General features: G+C 43.8%; 1 protein-coding gene across 1 annotated transcript in view; it reads left to right on the forward strand.

Moving 5' to 3' along the window:
- The window catches only part of CPS1 (carbamoyl-phosphate synthase 1), a 169,712-nt gene that overhangs the window by 141,977 nt on the left and 9,595 nt on the right, over positions 1 to 18,140 (forward strand). Inside the window, exons 33-34 of the mRNA XM_066622052.1 lie at positions 4,658 to 4,732; positions 12,489 to 12,587. Of these exons, the coding sequence (XP_066478149.1) occupies positions 4,658 to 4,732; positions 12,489 to 12,587 (174 nt within the window). The remainder of the gene's footprint in view (positions 1 to 4,657; positions 4,733 to 12,488; positions 12,588 to 18,140) is intronic.

The raw sequence follows: 18,140 nt of genomic DNA on the forward strand, positions 1-18,140 counted from the left end.
TCTTAATGAATCCGTTATATATGGTAGTCCACTAAGGACTTAAGAGGCCCCTCCTGTTTTAGCTGCCTCCTGGGTCATGAAGCCTCTGATATGTGGACTGTGTTTTCCCTAGTAGGTCACATTGTTCAGGCCTACTGTGGATATAGCTGATCTACAAATGTGCTTACTCACATCTTGAAAGTGCCACTGCATTTGTTAGAATGCAAGGTGAATTTCAAGAACTCACCAGGAACTTTGGATGTGCTCACCCGTTCAATGACTAGGCTGTGTAGGAAATGATAAATCTTCACAAATAAAATATTCAGACTAACACTGGTTTTCACAGGTTCAGTCCCTTGGAACAGAACCAGTACCTCTGGTTACTTCCACTGCATCGTTGAGTTGTCTCGGTGGTGTACTGAAGTCATTTGCATGGAAATCGCAAACGCAGAGCTTATCTCTTTAAGTGTCAACAAAACACTTTTAAATGCCTATGGCATTAACTATTATTAAAATGTCAAAAATAATTAAAAAGCCTCTCAGCAGGCCCTATGTGATTGTCGGAACCTTTTGAATATAGACTTCTTGTTACAAATTAGTTTTGCCCTCTTTTGCAGGGCTCTAGATGAACACTATATTTTCTTTCCAAAACAGAGTTTTTCCCCAGTAGTGAAAATAAATTGCCTCTGATCGTCTGGTCCTGTGAAAACGAGAAGAGGGTGTGGTTTCCCTTCAGCTCTTATCATGGCCACAAGATGGAGGAACTGTCACAGCTGCTTATCTGGGATGGATTATTCTGCTCTTCTCCTCCCTACCCTTCTCGCCCCGCTGTCACTGAGAATGATAAATCAGCAAGTGGGAGGGAAAGGGACAACAAGCATTAAGTGGGGTGTGTCACTGTTAGTGATGGCTATCTTGGTAAAAGAAAGGAGAAAGCAAGCAAACCTGTAATGTCTTGTGTTGTGACTGGGGATACCTTTCTTTGAGCAGTTTCATGTGTCTTACAGAAACCCTTGGAAAATTTTCTGGTGCTTCATCTTGGGAGGAACTCTGAAATTTGCTCTGAATTTACTTTAAGGGAAATTTCAGTTCCAGTCCTAGTTCTGGCAGGCTAATTTCCTTGCTGACCTACCCTCCAGGACTTCCTTTCTGATTAAATGTGTTGGCTAGGGATTTTGTCCTCATTCGTTTTTTCCATGCTTAAAAGGCTTTATATCCCTCACCTGTCCACCTCCCCCATGATGCAGCTATACATCCCCACCAAGAGATCCTAGTGAAATACAGTTTTCTCTTGAGTGGCATCCTAGTGGATGTTAGTGAAATACTTTGCTTTCCTCTTGAGTGGCATACGTGCTCCTATGGATGTTACCAAATTCCTATTATGCCAAAACTTGTGCCATGACTCCCCTCTCTTCCCCTCAGACCAGATACAAGCATGCTACGCATCCCACATATTTGCAGGGGGCGGGGATATGTTTTTAAATACATTGCAAAGTATGGTATATGTCACATGACTATTTGGATAGAATTTGTATTCTGTGGGTTAAGTCAATTGGGAATATGCTGTATTATGAATGAGCTAAATCTTCCAGTTCTCTTTCCTTCATCCATAGATAAATTGATCCTGAGTATAAAACAAGGCTAGATACAGCTAGAAGAGGCAAGGTATTGCAGTGCCAACTACAAAACAAGACCAAATAACTCAATTCTGAGTACAGGCATTTATTTATCTGCATTGGCAAATTGTTCAATCAATCAACAAACAAACGTTCCAGTCAGTACATATTTTGGTGTGCCGTTCCCTACTTTCTGGTCCTTGTGTGCTCTGTACTCTATCACAAATAAATCAATGCAGAGGATAAAACAAGGCAGCAAATTTGAAGGAGAAAAGTCTTACACCTTGAAAAATTCAGGGTGTGAAAATAAATTGGAAGCAGGACAGCACAGACTGGAAACCCTGGCATGGCTCAGGACTTTTAGATATTGGCTTAGAGTATCACCAGACAGATCAAGCTAGACTGTTTCGGGGTCTCTTATCCAATTCCCCACTCTTTCCTGGCTTAGCTCTTTTGAGCAAGAAAATCTGCTCTATGGGGCTCTCCCCAGATTTGTTAGGTATGTTATCCTCAGGACAGGCCTATAGAGCCATGAAACAAAGGCTCCTTGACATCGAGCAACAGGATCTCTATAGTAATGCTTACAAAATCTGCTCTCCAGTACATCTTCATCTTTCCATTTTACCTGTATTTTTACTTTCTTCCTCCAAGAACGAAGGGCGATTACCCTTGCGAGATGTAACGTCATTCCATCTGAGCAGTTGTTGGCAGATATAGAGGTTTCCCAGTTGCAGACAGAGTTTGTCCATGCAGCCAGGGGAATATGGAAACTCCCTCACATATTATTACACTGTCCGATATATCAGGATCTTTGCATAAGTTACTTATCGCCAATCGTGGCCGCTTTCTTGGGTCGGAGTAACCAGAATAAAATTGCCTACATATTCAGTGGGACAAATGAAGAGCTTGCTGGGGTGGTAGCTAAATATATAAATAGGATAATCAAGAGACGTATCTCTATGATGGTCACAAATGGTTGAGCCTATGTAGTAAGATCTGGTTGGTTACGGCTGGAGGTGAACTGTCTAATTCATGCATCCTTCCATCCAATCTTTTGTTTTACACTGTTTGTATTTTAAATATGCCAATAAAGCTTCCTTGTCTTGAAAATAAATTGAATTTAAATATAGATTTTTTTTTGGTGACAGGAAAAAAATCCAGGGATTTTTTAGCAAGAGAGAACAAAATGAAAATGAAAGACACTGTGCAAAGCTCAGATGGAATAGAAACAGAAAGGTGCATCAATTCCTTGCTTGTGTGTTATCTCTAGTTACCTTGGGATTCCCTTGTCTCATCCTCTATTGCCCTCCTGGACCCAAGAAGGAATTGAAGGATGGAGTCAGCTGAATGTTCCTGATAACTTCCCTTATATCTTTTTCACATAACCATCAATACTGTATCCTGATACTAGTGCAAGTGTCCTTAATGAGTCTGGAATAGCATTTGAGCTCTTTATATTAGTGTTGCATGCTGTTGAAGACAGATCTGTAAGCCTAGAAGCCCAACTGCAGCTTAAATCTGTAAGAGCCGTCAGGAAAATTTGGGAAATGTTTGCATGTACCATGCAGGTGTGTAGCAATTATTACTATTTTTGAAGTTAAATCAATCTTCCTGTTTCAAATTTTCATTTGAAAATGAAACCCATACACCTGTGGTTTTCAAACTCTCTGGGAGTTTGAAACCCACGGTAAGTCTTTGCGGGGGCAGGGGGGAGGCAGCAGGGGCAAGGGGAAGGCAGCGACGCGAACCCCAGGATCGCATCGCTCAGGGGGCTGCAGGGACTGGGATGTCCCTGCAGCAGCTGTCCCTGTGTGCGGGAAGCCCTGCGCAAGCGCCTACAGGGCGCCCCAGGTCAGGGAAAGGGAGAGTGGAGCGATCTGCTCTGCCTTCGCAAAAGCGGAAACGGACCGCGATCGTCCCACTCTCCCTTTCCCTCACCTAGGGAGCCCTGCAGGCACATGCGCAGGGCTCCCTGCACACAGGGACGGCTGCTGCAGGGACTGGAGGGTGCACCCCAGTCCCTGCAGCCCTGTCAGAAGGGAAAGCGAAGCGATTGTGCTCTGGTTCTGGTTTTGCGAAGCAGGGTACGATCGCTCCGCTTTCACTTTTCCTGACCTGGGGAGCCTTGCTGAAGGTTGTGCAGGGCTCCCCACACCCCTGGGAGGCTGCAGGAGGCTTGGGCAAGTGCACCCAAGCCCCTGCAGCCCCCCTGAGCGGCGTGATCCTGTGGACCGCGCCACTGCCTTCCCCTGTCTCCTGGCTGCCCCCACCCCTTAAGGGGGCAGAGGCCAGGACCCGCCCCAGTTTGAATACCACTGCTATACACTAATGTTTTATCATTGGAGCCTCCCCTCATTTAAGAAATGGATGATCGTATTCCATTTTCTTTAAAAAACAAAAACAAACTCAATCATCTCCTGAAATAGGGTACTTGAAGTTCATATAGCACACGTTTTATGCTCATTCAAATTCCTTGATGTCCCACCACATTGTCAAGTGTTCTTTGTGCACCTGATTTGTCTGTTAAACTCAAATATTTCTTGTACACCTTGCAGCAAGAGTTGGATGTTATATTCCAAGCTGTTGGGTTATGTTTACACATGACTTTTAAAATGTACCCAAAAGCCACCACATTTCACTCCACCTTGAACAATCCCACATGGCCACTAAGTGTTTGAACCCATGATGCAACATATGAATACTGTACTAGGACAGGCCTGCTCAACCTGCAGTCCAGCAATACAAATACAGCCTCCATTGGTATACTGTGGCCTGTTGGAGGCTCTGCGTACCATCTCCAGTGCACTGCAAAGATGAGGTAGGGTTATAGGGTGGTCAAACACTTAGCAGGCTGTAATATATGACTGGTGAGATGTATTTGGCCTGGTAGGTCACAAGTTATACAGGCATGATATAGAAAGATCATGATTATTTCTACCACAAATGCAGTACATGAACAATTACTTCCTTACTGTTGAAAATGTGGGGATTGTGATTATCACAAATATAATAGCTTAATCATCTCTCTCTCTCTCTCTCTCTCTCTCTCTCTCTCTCTCTAGGCTCCAATGTTCTCATGGCCTCGTCTAAGAGATGTTGATCCTGTTCTCCGATGTGAAATGGCATCCACTGGGGAGGTACCTCATTTTAGGAAGTTTTCTTACTGCAATTCATTACTTTTCAATTACTTTTCAATACAATTCATTGTCGAGCTGATGTGCAGTTGCAGCCTAACCTGCTCGGTCCTCAGCTGCAATTCACACAAAGCTCCCACAGTATGTCAGCTAATTTCTTTATTTCTTTATTTGTAACTTCGGTACACTGTCTTTAAAAGATGCTAATGATCATATGCTTAGGGGTCCTCAATGCAACAATTAGTATGAGGGGAAAAAACCTCAAATAATAGAACATTTGCCACAGATTTTGTGTTTTCCCCAAGCGATTAAAGCCACCTGTCTTTCTTATAAAGAAAGCCACACTGATTCCCCTGCAGAATGTAACTTGTTTGACCACTGGATGTCCCTCTTCATTTGTTTCTGAGTCCATTGGCAATGGTCACTGCAAAAGCATATACTTTTCCTGTGTTTTTTTTCGCAGAGCTGTCAGGCTCTGGAAAATATTTCAGTATGACAGTACGTTTTATGAAATACCTAGCTAGCTCCTGACGGACAAGTATACACAGCCTTCAAAATCCCCATCACTGCAGCATCACAGTGACAACATCAGACCTGAGAACCTGAACGTTTGGTCTTTGAATGTAGAAGTTACATCAGGGTAACAAATATTCCAGCCCATATTTTTATGGTTGCTTGGTTACCATCAAGAGATGTAAAGTGGAGAAGAACTCCAGGTAGGACACACGTAGGACTGAGCAGCCTCTCTGCAGATATATTTTCTCTGTTTGATAGATTTTGGAATTTAAGTCTAGGCAGCATAGCATAGCACAGGCAGGAACCCTGTAAATTTGTTTTTATCAGTGGTCCAATATGTATTAGCAGGTTCTTCTATACTACCGAGCGTGCATTGTTTATGTCATAGCCAGCCTATCCTTTTGGACAACACTAGTAAGTGACTGTACACCAGGCCTGCAAACAGTGTAATGTCAGCTAGGTCATTTGACACTTGGGGCCCATAAATTGTGGATACCCCCATACAGCTCAGTCAGTCAGTCAGTCAGTCAGTCAGTCAATATTTTTATACCACCCTTTCTCTAAGGAGCTCAGGGTGGTATGCATGGTTCCTCCCCTTCTTTTGTGAGGCAGGTGACGCTGAGAGGCAGTCATAGTCATGACATGAAATGAATAGTAATAATGGCAGAATATTTCCCCACAAGCAATGGATGAATGTCCGTGCCCTCCTCTGCTACTGCTCCTCTGCACATAGTACTCAGTGTTATACTGCCCTGCATCTGGAGGTTCAATATAACCTTCATGATTAATAACCACTGCTAGTCTATAGTCCATCATGAATGTTTAGAATCCACTTTAAAAATCTTCTCAGCCAGTAACCCACAACATCCAACCTTCCCACCAGTGGCATCACTAAGGTTGGTGTCATCCACTCTGGTGACTCCCCCTATTCACTTTATTTATTTATTTTACTATAGAACAGTACAGATCACCCAACCAATCAGTAACCCACAAAAAAAAAAAAAAACTGTGACCAACTTGGTGGCCCTCATAGGAGTTTGAGTATTAGCTTTGATACATGGAAAGGGAGCTGACCCATAACAACATCTTAGTGGTTCCGTGCTGTGACATAATAAAACCTCATTAGCTCTCAGAACACTCAGACTCATGGTCAGTTTTGAGTTAAGGAAATTCACTTTGGGCGCAATTCTACTTTGCACTGGAACAGGCAGGCCTGGAGGCTTGTGCTGTATCCAATGTGTGAGAGGAATGCAAAGTGGCTCAGCCGAAGGTTAGGTGAAACTCTTCCCCTTACCCCCAGGTAAACCACTGCAGTCCCTATGGATCTCCTCAGACTTGCGCCACCTCCTGAGACTTGAAGCCGCTCCGCGCTGCTCAGGAACAGGGGTTGGGATCTGGCATAACAGCCCTCCACCCACCCTCCCGCTGCCCCAGATCGCCACCCTCCATCTCCTCCCCACCCACCCCAGAGCTTTGCATCAGCCAAGCTCAATGCAGCCTCCTTGTGCTGGATGCAGCTACCTCTGTGCACTGGCGCAGCTTGCTCTAGAGAAGCCCTCAGGCCTTGCTGAGGGAGAGTCAGCATGGCTTCTGTAAGGGTAAGTCTTGCCTCACAAACCTTATAGAATTCTTTGAAAAAGTCAACAGGCATGTGGATGCGGGAGAACCCGTGGACATTATATATCTGGACTTTCAGAAGGCGTTTGACACGGTCCCTCACCAAAGGCTACTGAAAAAACTCCACAGTCAGGGAATTAGAGGACAGGTCCTCTCGTGGATTGAGAACTGGTTGGAGGCCAGGAAGCAGAGAGTGGGTGTCAATGGGCAATTTTCACAGTGGAGAGAGGTGAAAAGCGGTGTGCCCCAAGGATCTGTCCTGGGACCGGTGCTTTTCAACCTCTTCATAAATGACCTGGAGACAGGGTTGAGCAGTGAAGTGGCTAAGTTTGCAGACGACACCAAACTTTTCCGAGTGGTAAAGACCAGAAGTGATTGTGAGGAGCTCCAGAAAGATCTCTCCAGACTGGCAGAATGGGCAGCAAAATGGCAGATGCGCTTCAATGTCAGTAAGTGTAAGGTCATGCACACTGGGGCAAAAAATCAAAACTTTAGATATAGGCTGATGGGTTCTGAGCTGTCTGTGACAGATCAGGAGAGAGATCTTGGGGTGGTGGTGGACAGGTCGATGAAAGTGTCGACCCAATGTGCGGTGGCAGTGAAGAAGGCCAATTCTATGCTTGGGATCATTAGGAAGGGTATTGAGAACAAAACGGTTAGTATTATAATGCCGTTGTACAAATCGATGGTAAGGCCACACCTGGAGTATTGTGTCCAGTTCTGGTCGCCGCATCTCAAAAAAGACATAGTGGAAATGGAAAAGGTGCAAAAGAGAGCGACTAAGATGATTACGGGGCTGGGGCACCTTCCTTATGAGGAAAGGCTACGGCGTTTGGGCCTCTTCAGCCTAGAAAAGAGACGCTTGAGGGGGGACATGATTGAGACATACAAAATTATGCAGGGGATGGACAGAGTGGATAGGGAGATGCTCTTTACACTCTCACATAATACCAGAACCAGGGGACATCCACTAAAATTGAGTGTTGGGCGGGTTAGGACAGACAAAAGAAAATATTTCTTTACTCAGCGTGTGGTCGGTCTGTGGAACTCCTTGCCACAGGATGTGGTGCTGGCGTCTAGCCTAGACGCCTTTAAAAGGGGATTGGATGAGTTTCTGGAGGAAAAATCCATTATGGGGTACAAGCCATGATGTGTATGCGCAACCTCCTGATTTTAGGAATGGGTTAAGTCAGAATGCCAGATGTAGGGGAGAGCACCAGGATGAGGTCTCTTGTTATCTGGTGTGCTCCCTGGGGCATTTGGTGGGCCGCTGTGAGATACAGGAAGCTGGACTAGATGGGCCTATGGCCTGATCCAGTGGGGCTGTTCTTATGTTCTTATGTTCTCCTTGCCCTCCCTTGCACCAGCCTAAGTCATTCTTAGGATTGTGTTTGTTACATGTTAGTTGTTTGTTTCTGGTTAGAACACAGATATTCCAATGTAGTTTGTTTCATTACATTCTGCAAACAAAGAATGATATATATTATGATGGTATTATTCCTAAAAACCACAATTTTGTTCATTGCCCCCCCCCCAACGAGGGTGTAACTTTACTAATACCTAACATGCTGTGTTATAATAACATTTCATTGGCTCTTCAAACATTCAGCTTCAGTGGTCCATTTTGAATGAAAGAAATCCACTGTTTGTTACATATTAGACACTTGTATTTTTTTTTCTGGTTTTTGTCCATATCTTTCGATAGAACTGAGATATTTCACTCTAGTTTCATTTGCATTCTGCTGTAAATTACGCATCAAATCAAATATAAACATGATGGCATTTTTGCAATTTTGGTCATTAGTGGTGTCACCCCCCCTGAGAGTGGCACTTGGGGCAGGCCACCCCCCCCTCTGAACTTGCTAACTATGCCATTGCAGCCAGCTACCATTTGCAACCTTCTTGACTCCCCCAAATTACCATTTCATCAGGTCACGCAGGCATGACCTGGGGATGCTGTGGTAATTGAACAGATTTGATGGCTAAGCTGGATGTTGAATGACATCCAGTGGTGATTTTACATCTGCAACCCTCCTTATGCACAATTATATTTTATTTACTTTCTGTTGGGGAGGGGAAATCAGTGACTGCATATGCAAATTCTTGTGCAAGCAAGTCCAAGGGGGGAAATTGTGGCTGTTAAAACTGAATTGAAGGTTCTCATATGAACATGTTGAAGGTTAAGGGGCTTCCCTGAACCTTTCCATAAATTTTTCTTCCTGCTTGAACAACTGTAAAATAGCCACTTCTTGTAGAGCAGCATTTCTGTGAGCCCTGGACTGAACGTGGAAATCTTGAGCAAGTAGAGTTTATGTTTATAAATTTCAGCATTCTAGAGTGTGAATTTGGTTGTGTATCCAAATTCACATCCCACTGAAAACAGTGGAGTAGACCGCATCCTCATTTGGATGTGCATCTGATTTACAGCAGAGGTTTCCTAAATACAAGGATATCTGAGGGCATGGAATGGAAAACCAGGAAACTCCACAGAAATCAAGGAACACATCCCACAAGTACATCTAGTACTTGCAACGTATTATATTCTTCAGAGGAGAACAGGTTTACAGACTCACAGGGGAAAGATAGGGGTGTGTGCCTGTATGTGTGATGAGGGGAGAGAATAAATACAAATTCCAACTGTTTTCCACAATGCTCATATCAGGGTTGATGTCATATGGCAATTAAAAGTACTCACATGTTAAGCCAAGAAGCACTGGTGACATTTTATAAATGAAGGACAATTAATTATAAATGGAAATGAGACTCCCTTATGAACTTTCCCTCAGTACATTTATGTGGAAGTACCTTGGATCAATCTGTGACATATGCATCACTTTTGTATGGTGTTTTTTCATAAGCAAGCCTTCCTGAATTCAATGGGAGTTATTCTCTGTAGCATAACTATGGTGTTGGCAATGTAATAACATATCTTTCATATTTGTTCACATGTAAAATTCACATATAAAATTCATGTATTAACACTGCAATCTCATGCATTTCTGCTCAGAAGTAGGTCCCATTGTGTTCCAGGAAAGTATGCATAGGATTGCTGCCTTAATTATGAATTTTTTAATTCTTAGTACTGTGCATATATTCTGGAAATACTGTCACTTCTGTTTTTTAAAGGTTTTTAAAAATGATTCAGCTTTAAAAATGATTGTAGTCAAACTCACAACCGCAGCAAATTTTGCTTTCAGGCTAGTTAACGGAGAGAAAAAAGCTGATTGTCCTTCTAACTTTCTGAAGGGAGTTGACTTCATGAGAAAGAAAAAAGAAACAGTAGTTTAGCCAAGGGGTGAGGATTAGATTTCTGACTGTTAGATGGAGGGAGAGAATATTTTAGTCATAAAAGCGAGATTATTAACTTTTATGAGTTAGTAAGATCCATATTCACAATTGCCATAAAATAGGAGAGTTGTGAAGGTCTTTCTTACAAGTGAATAGAGGATAATAACTCTCTACTGGTAAAACAGTCACTTATTCTACAAATGCATTTTAAATATATACAGAATTTCTTGTGAGTGTGAATATGCCGTACTATTGAGCAAAGACATGGACTGAATTTTGATTAAAATATGAGTTTCTACCCTCTGATGTGATTGCCAGTAATGACAGCTTATACTTTTGTATAATGATGTTTCTTATACAATACCTCCCTTGAATTCCTCAGTGTCAGATGAGTACTTTGGAGCCTTTCTTTCTAGAGTGATGCTTAGAAGAGAACTTAATTGTTGAAGCCAGTTTATTTCATGATATTACATCCATATGGATCTGCTGTGTACAACAGTTCTCTCTCTTTGGGTTTCTGCATAGTCTACTAGGTGATGGCAAAAGGTTGGTGTTGCCTACAAGGTCATTGATGTAGGTCTTTAGGGCACAATCCTAACCCATTTTCCAGCACCAAGGTAAGGGCAATGCAACTCCGAGGTAAGGGAACAAACATGTCCTTACTTTGAGGAGGTCTCTGTGTCTGTTCCCCAACTGCAGGATGCAGCACATGTCCCAATGGCACAGCTATGCCAGTGCTGGAAAGTTGGTTAGGCTTGCGCCCTTAGATGCTCTTACATCCAAAACCTCCTTTGGACCTGAAATTGCATCCAGGGTAGAACAGTTTTGCCCAAATAGAACATGGAAGAATGTGTGTACCCATGCATGTGTACATGACCACACACACACAGGCATAAAGGGTAAAACTGAAATGCAGTTTGAGTTTGGAGTTGCCAAGCATAGTTTGTAAAAATAATTCCTAGGGTGCCTTTCAGAAGCCTCTGGGAGGCCTTCTGAGGTGTAGGGAGATCATGCACCACTTCCCTGCACCTCAGAAGACCTCCCAGACCCAACTGGAAGGCACTCTTGCCCATGTCTGGGAGACCCTTTGAGGCCTTCCAGCTGCAGGTATTCAGAACTTGTGGATAAGGAGGGTCCACTGAGTCTGAATGGTATATAAAATTATCAGGAAATGTCTAGACCAGCAATTTTCAACCAGTGTGCTGTGGCTGTTTGGTGTGCCGTGAAAGTTCAGCAAAAGGTCCACTGGTGTCCAGGGCCTCTGAGAGGAATTTTATCAGGGGTACAAAGTTTCTTTTGGACCCCTTTGCAAAGAGGGAGGGTGAAACAGAGCAGGGGAGGGTGGTGATGGGTGAGCAGAATAGGGGCAAGGAGGGGTGAAGCAGGGTGAGGGGAGGGTAGAGACAACTGGAAGAGTCTTTGGAGCCCAGGTCTACCCACCCATGTGGCATCAGTAGTGTTCCCAGCACTCCCAGTCATAGTAGTGTCCCCAGCATCCCGTACAGGAAAAAAGTCTGAGTAGATAGGTAAATGTCAGATCCCAGGAAATTTCTGGGCCCCCTCCTTTGGCTCTTGGGCCCCTCTTTTGACCCTGGGCCTGGGTACAAATTACCCCCTTTACCCCCCACTCCTAGGCCCTGCTGGTATCCTGCGGTGAAAATAGCTGAAAAACTCTTGCAGGTTCTGCAGCTCTGTTTTTAGGGCAACTCCGCTGGCTCTAAGGAGGGACTGACCATTTGTTACTACAGACAGTTACCCTAGAAATAGAGCTGCAGAACCCAGAAGAATCTCCTGGAAGCCGGAAGTGACATTACCGGAGGAGGAGACCATGTAGGTCAGTGTGCTGTGAAAAGAAAAACATTGAAAATTGGTCTGGATCCTCATGCTAAGCGACTGTGCATTCCCATTGCAAAGCTATTCATTTATGGGCCCAGAGTAGCGTTTATGACCCTTGCTGTTATTTAAGCATTAAGTAATATGAACATTTAGTAGAACACAAGCATACTGTGTGAACCAGAAGCTGTGTGTGGCATCCTCATCATTCATAGCAAGATCCCTATATGTTGCTCCATGGTGTGCTCTTTGAGAGCAAAGCATTGTTTATTCCTTCATTATTGCTTAATTAAAATATAAGATTTGTCTGTGCTGATCTGCCATTTCCCTGCTGGCTTCATGCAAGAACTACAGCAAGAGAAGTAGCGAGCTTTCCTTACAGAAGACTATTTTCTCTTTTTTCTTCAGCTGTGTACACATGTCTGCTTCCGAATCCTTGATCAAATAATAATCTCTTTTTTCACTCTCCACCTTGCTCCCCTTCTCTTGCGCTTTCTCCCTCTAGGTGGCCTGCTTTGGGAGAAACGTCCATTCTGCTTTTTTGAAGGCGATGCTATCGACAGGATTTAAGTTGCCACAGAAGGGAATTCTTCTTGGAATCCAGGTGAGCTGCAGTAGCTTTGATGATAAAGCAAAGAAATTGCAACAGGAAGGGTGACTTCTTGACAGGCTCTTATTGTGATAGCAGTAGCATAGCTGCAGAGGGAGTATGGTAAGTATGCAGGTGCTGCAACGCACCATGTAAGTGGCCCCTCCCACTCACCGTTGGAGCCCAAGGAGTCCAATGGTGAGTGGGAGGCCACTCACACGGCATATTAACGACGCCTGCAATACTTAGCGTACCGCCCCCCTGTAACTACAATACTGGCCAATAGCAGAGCATGTGTTTTGCATACAGTGTGTTCCAGGCTCAGGCCTTGGGATCTTTGCTTAGAAAGGATTTTTACAAAGGGGCTCTCCCTCCCTGAGACATTAGATAGCTGCTGTCAGTCAGGCAAACCAGACCTGTGGGGTCAATTGCCTGACTCAGTGTACAGTGGCTTCACATGCTCATCTTTACCCAGTTGTTTGTATTTGTGAAGGGATGAAGTGGAAGCTTTCTGTGTGTTCAGGCAAATCTTGCCTTCTGCCTTTAGGAGACTGTAGTGAGTAGCCTGAGATATGCTGCACATTTCAGTATACACACAAAGCCTGGAGCCTGCCTGCTTGCTGACACTGATCATGGCATTTCGTGCTACAGACAACATTAACTGAGAGGGCGTGTATGCAATACAAAGAATACCTTGACGCATTAGGAGTTTTAAATCAGGCACAAGCATATTCAAGACAATAAAGTAGCCATGCCCCAAAAAATAATACATGAAGGCACCCCCTCCCCAACCCCCCCAAAATGCTTCTTCACGGCCACAGGGTAATTACAAGCTACAGGAGATACAGAAGTGTGATTCGTTCATAAATCTCCTCAAGGCCTGTGTGTCTGTTCCCCAAATGATCAGTCACTACATCTGAGATTGGAAAATGCTAGGGGTCTCATAAAAAGAATTGATGGCCTTTTACAATCCCCCTGCTGTGCTTGTAATATGCTTACACCCCGCATAAAGTCAATAAGAAAATAATTAAAAACAATACTGACTTCCCAGTCTGTGAGTGATTATTACCGGCACTGAGACAGTATGTGGGAATTGGGCCCACAAGTTTCAGCAGCAGAAAGTGGGCCTTGGTGAATTGCCAAAAAGGAGGCTCTCTTGTCCGTGGAGGATTCCTGGAAGGTGATTGGTGTTACTTAGATATTACCACAACCTACAGCTCAACTCAGCTCAGTCATTTATTTGCCCATCTGAGAGGGTGAGTGAGAAGCAGCCTAGTGTAGTGTCTAGAGCAGTGATTTTCAACCAGTGTACCACAGCACACTGGTGTGCTACAAATGATCCACAGGTGTAGTGTGGGAATTTGGGAGAGGGACATTTATTAGTAGGGCCACTGGGAGATGTGAAACCCCTGCCCTGCCAGCAGTGTGCTTTGTCAATAGTAAAAAGAAAAAAAGAAATGAAAAAAGACCTGATCTCTGTCAGTGTGCCATGAGATGAAAAAGGTTGAAAATAACTGCACTAAAGTGCTGGATTAGATCAAGGAGAAGTGGGTTCAAAGCCTCACTCAGGCACTGATGTTGGGCTAGTCAAGATTCTCTACTACTAAACATCACAGGATTGTTGTATGCTTTAAAGGGGGAATAAAGCCATGTGTACTTCCTTGAGCTCCTTGGAGAAAGGACAGAATCAAATGTAAGAACATAAGAATAGCCCCATTGGATCAGGCCATAGGCCCATCTAGTCCAGCTTCCTGTATCTCACAGCAGCCTACCAAATGCCCCAGGGAGCACACCAGATAACAAGAGACCTGCATCCTGGTGCTCTCCCTTGCACATAAAGCCCATTTCTGACATAAAGCCCATTTCTAAAATCAGGAGGTTGCACGTACACATCATGGCTTGTAACCCATAATGGATTTTTCCTCCAGAAACTTGTCCAATCCCCTTTTAAAGGCATCCAGGCCAGATGCTGTCACCACATCCTGTGGCAAGGAGTTCCACAGACCGACCACACGCTGAGTAAAGAAATATTTTCTTTTGTCTGTCTTAACCCTCCCAACACTCAATTTTAGTGGGTGTCCCCTGGTTCTGGTGTTATGTGAGAGTGTAAAGAGCATCTCTCTATCCGCTTTATCCTTCCCATGCATAATTTTGTATTTCTCAATCGTGTCCCCCCTCAGGTGTCTCTTTTCTAGGCTGAAGAGGCCCAAACGCCTTTCCTCATAAGGAAAGTGCCCCAGCCCAGTAATCATCTTAGTCGCTCTCTTTTGCACCTTTTTCATGTAATGATGATGGACTAGGAAGTTCAAAGCTACAAGGCTTGTGGGGTGATTTGGCTACCCACTGGACACACCCATGCTATAGATTTAAACTACGAGTTTAAATTTGTAGTTTTACAAATTTCCTCTCTGCAGAAAGGCCTGTAAAAAGGGAGCTTGCTGATTCTACTAGGGCTAGGCAGTTACCTCCTTTTGTTGTTGTTAATTGCAGTGTCATCATCTCAGATACAAAGCAAAGTTTTAGAGCAAAATAGATGTTTATACCTGTTTCTCTTCTTCATGGTGGGGTGGTAGTTCATATCAGTCTCTGTTGCTTCAGTGGTCAGACTGTCATGTCTTACAGCGTGCTCCACAGAGCGGATGATGCTGTCCAAATAAGGTGGTGGTTTACAAATCATTATGAAGGCGCTATGCTTGACTTGCACGTAGATGTCCAGTCAAATTGGATGTCCTTTGGGATACTCTCCTGGCTGGTGATTAATGAGCACTTCATCTACTTTCCATGTTGCAAGTGTAGGTTCTGCGAAGGCATTAGGTCATGGGAAGTGGAAATCAGTGTCAGTGTATGAAAGTCCGCTACGCTATTAATTCAGTGAATGAATTTTTCCATAACCTTTTCCCTTGTGAATTAACTGTTCACAGGTACAGGTAGAGGAAGCCTAGAGACCCAAGAAAGTGAGATGGGGAGAGCAAACTTTAAGGAAGATGCGATGTGTGTGTTAATATCATGCTGGATTTTTTTTGAAATTGGAAATGAGACGTTTGGTAAATCTTATGGAAGACAGAGCACTTAAGCTGAAACTCTGCTAGGACACTGATCGATATAAGCAGAACAAAACATTTCTGATAGATGGAACTCTATGTCCTTTTCAGAAGGGCCATAGACATTTCCTGCTCCCAACAGCTGCAAATGGAGTACACATTTCTGAGACACAGAAGGCATATTTTGTTTTCAGTTGAGTATATTTTACCTTGTATTATTTGTACACAAAAGCTATGGTGGGTGCACTGTTAAGCCCTATTGTTAAATGTTACCGGACAGGGGTTTAGGAGGATCTTTTTGTCTTACTAAAGGCCAAGGTGAATGGGCAAGAGGAGGCCCGTAATGTTCACTGCATCCAGAATGGCTTAATGTTGTTATTGTGGCCACAATTGATCATGCTGTTTACTTCCCTTTCCTGCTGTTGGCCTCCAGAATGCAGTCTGAAGCTCAATAGCTTTTTGGCTGTGCCATATGCGTCCTATGAACTGCACAAAAGCAGCTTGTACCTGAGATCCAGGTGTGAACAAGAAGGAAGGTCAGAGTACTTGCCTTGCTGTCTCAGGCACTGGTCAGCATGCTCATCTTGGGTGGATGGAAGTTTCTGTGAGAGTTCATTTAGGGCCGACATATGTGACTGTTCCTACCCAGCTCCCAATGTATTTCAATGTATTCCCAATGTGTTTCTGGAATTTCTCTACCTTGCCCTCCACGTGCACTAGCCTGTAGCCTACTTAGGGCCCAATCCTATCCAACTTTCCAGAACCAGTGCAACCCCAAGCAAGGGTCAAACAGTGCAGTGTAGTGCAGTGCAGAACCAGTGCAGGCCCGAAGCAAGGGAACAAACATTCCTTTACCTTGAGGAGGCCTGCATGACTCTTCCCCCCACCACGGGATGCATCACAAACCCTGTTGGCACAGCTGCATCAGTGCTGGAAAGTTGGATAGCATTGGGCCCTTAATTACCTCTCTTAAGCTTGAATCCCATTAGTATTGTCTTTTTCAAAAATGCATGTTTTTTAAAAAAACAAAAACCTAAAAACACGCTGCTTAGGATTGCAGCCTTGTGTTTTGGTTTAACTAGTTGTGGAACAGGTTATCAATTAGGGCAGGGTTGTCAAAGTTGTTTCATACAGAGGCCCGAAGTTAACATTCATGTTGCCTGCTGAAGGTTGGAAGTGACATTATTAAGCAGGAAGTGACATTGTTAAGCAGATGATGGCCAGGAATAAGCACTTTCTTTTCATATAGAAACTCATTAGCTACAAATGACAGAAGAGAAGATGTGCATATCTTGTTCAAATTTTCAAAATTGAGAGAACTCAATTATAATACTGGGAAAACCCAGTTATAATGGGGGCCAGATAAATTGCTTCTGGGGTCGCATTCGGCCCACGGGCCTTATGTTTGACACCCCTGGGGTAAGGTGGTAAGTCTACAAAATAATCATAAATTCTATATCCTGTTACATGGCACTTTGCACACTAGAGGGCGTAATTCAAAGATAGTTAAATATGCTTCACTCTAATTGAAACCAGTGGTTATTTAAGCACATTGTTAAACTCTTAAACCCCATTAAATCTGGATGGCACCCTAGCACTTCAGTGACCAGAGAAATCCCAGTGTGTCACATAAAATGATGCTGTACTTATTTGCACCATAAGGTTCCGATGATTCTGTTTTGTTAGGGGGGAAAAGAAGACAACTTAGAGTGCTAATGAAGTGACTTTGGCTGGAACCCTGCATTTTATATTAAACAACATTAGTTGAATAGCGCTTTTCATTCCTTCTCCTGATTGGGCTATTTAGTAATTCTTGTTGAAAGGAGTGCATCTGTCTTACATCTGTGGTGCAGAACTGCTGAGAATCATAAAATGCTGAGAGCATGCAAGGAGGGCTTTATTTTTAGATCCTGGCTAATTGAGATCAATTTCTTAGTGACCTTATACCCTCAGCTGTGTGTATTTTGTGCGCCTGTGGGTTCACCATGCGTCTTTTTAGTGTTCTGTCTCTTATTCTTTAGCACAAGCAAATTCATAGTGGCTGTTGTGTTGTTGTATTTACCACTGACAGAAGGAGGCTAACAGTCAGTCCGTAAACCATTATTTGTGCATTAACACCATTCAGGTTTGTGGTTCCTGTGCTGTCCTGCCTGCTCACCTGAGACTTCCCAGCCACTGTAAAACCTCCTAAATAGCTGCAGCCGCCCATTGAAGAATGGATAGCCTAACCACAGTACCAAAGAGAGGGCCCTAGAGCTTTGTAGGCAACTATTCTGTTGCCGTGGGATCTGCTGCAGACTTTGGCAGCCAGGTGATCCCTGTTTTTATTTTTTTAGAACCATTTTCCAGTCTTCAATAAGAGAAAGTGGCTAGTGAAGACTACTTTATTAGAATTGGACTGGGCAATTTTGAGTGGCTAGAGATTGGGGTTTCATGGCCCTGGAGAAAGATTCTCCCAATTAGGGACCCTGGGAGTCCAAGAAAGGAACTCTCCCTGAATACAGCATTAATTGATCATGTCCCTTGG

This window comes from Tiliqua scincoides, chromosome 1 (genome assembly GCF_035046505.1).
Source record: "Tiliqua scincoides isolate rTilSci1 chromosome 1, rTilSci1.hap2, whole genome shotgun sequence".
NCBI classification, from domain to species: Eukaryota; Metazoa; Chordata; class Lepidosauria; order Squamata; family Scincidae; genus Tiliqua; species Tiliqua scincoides.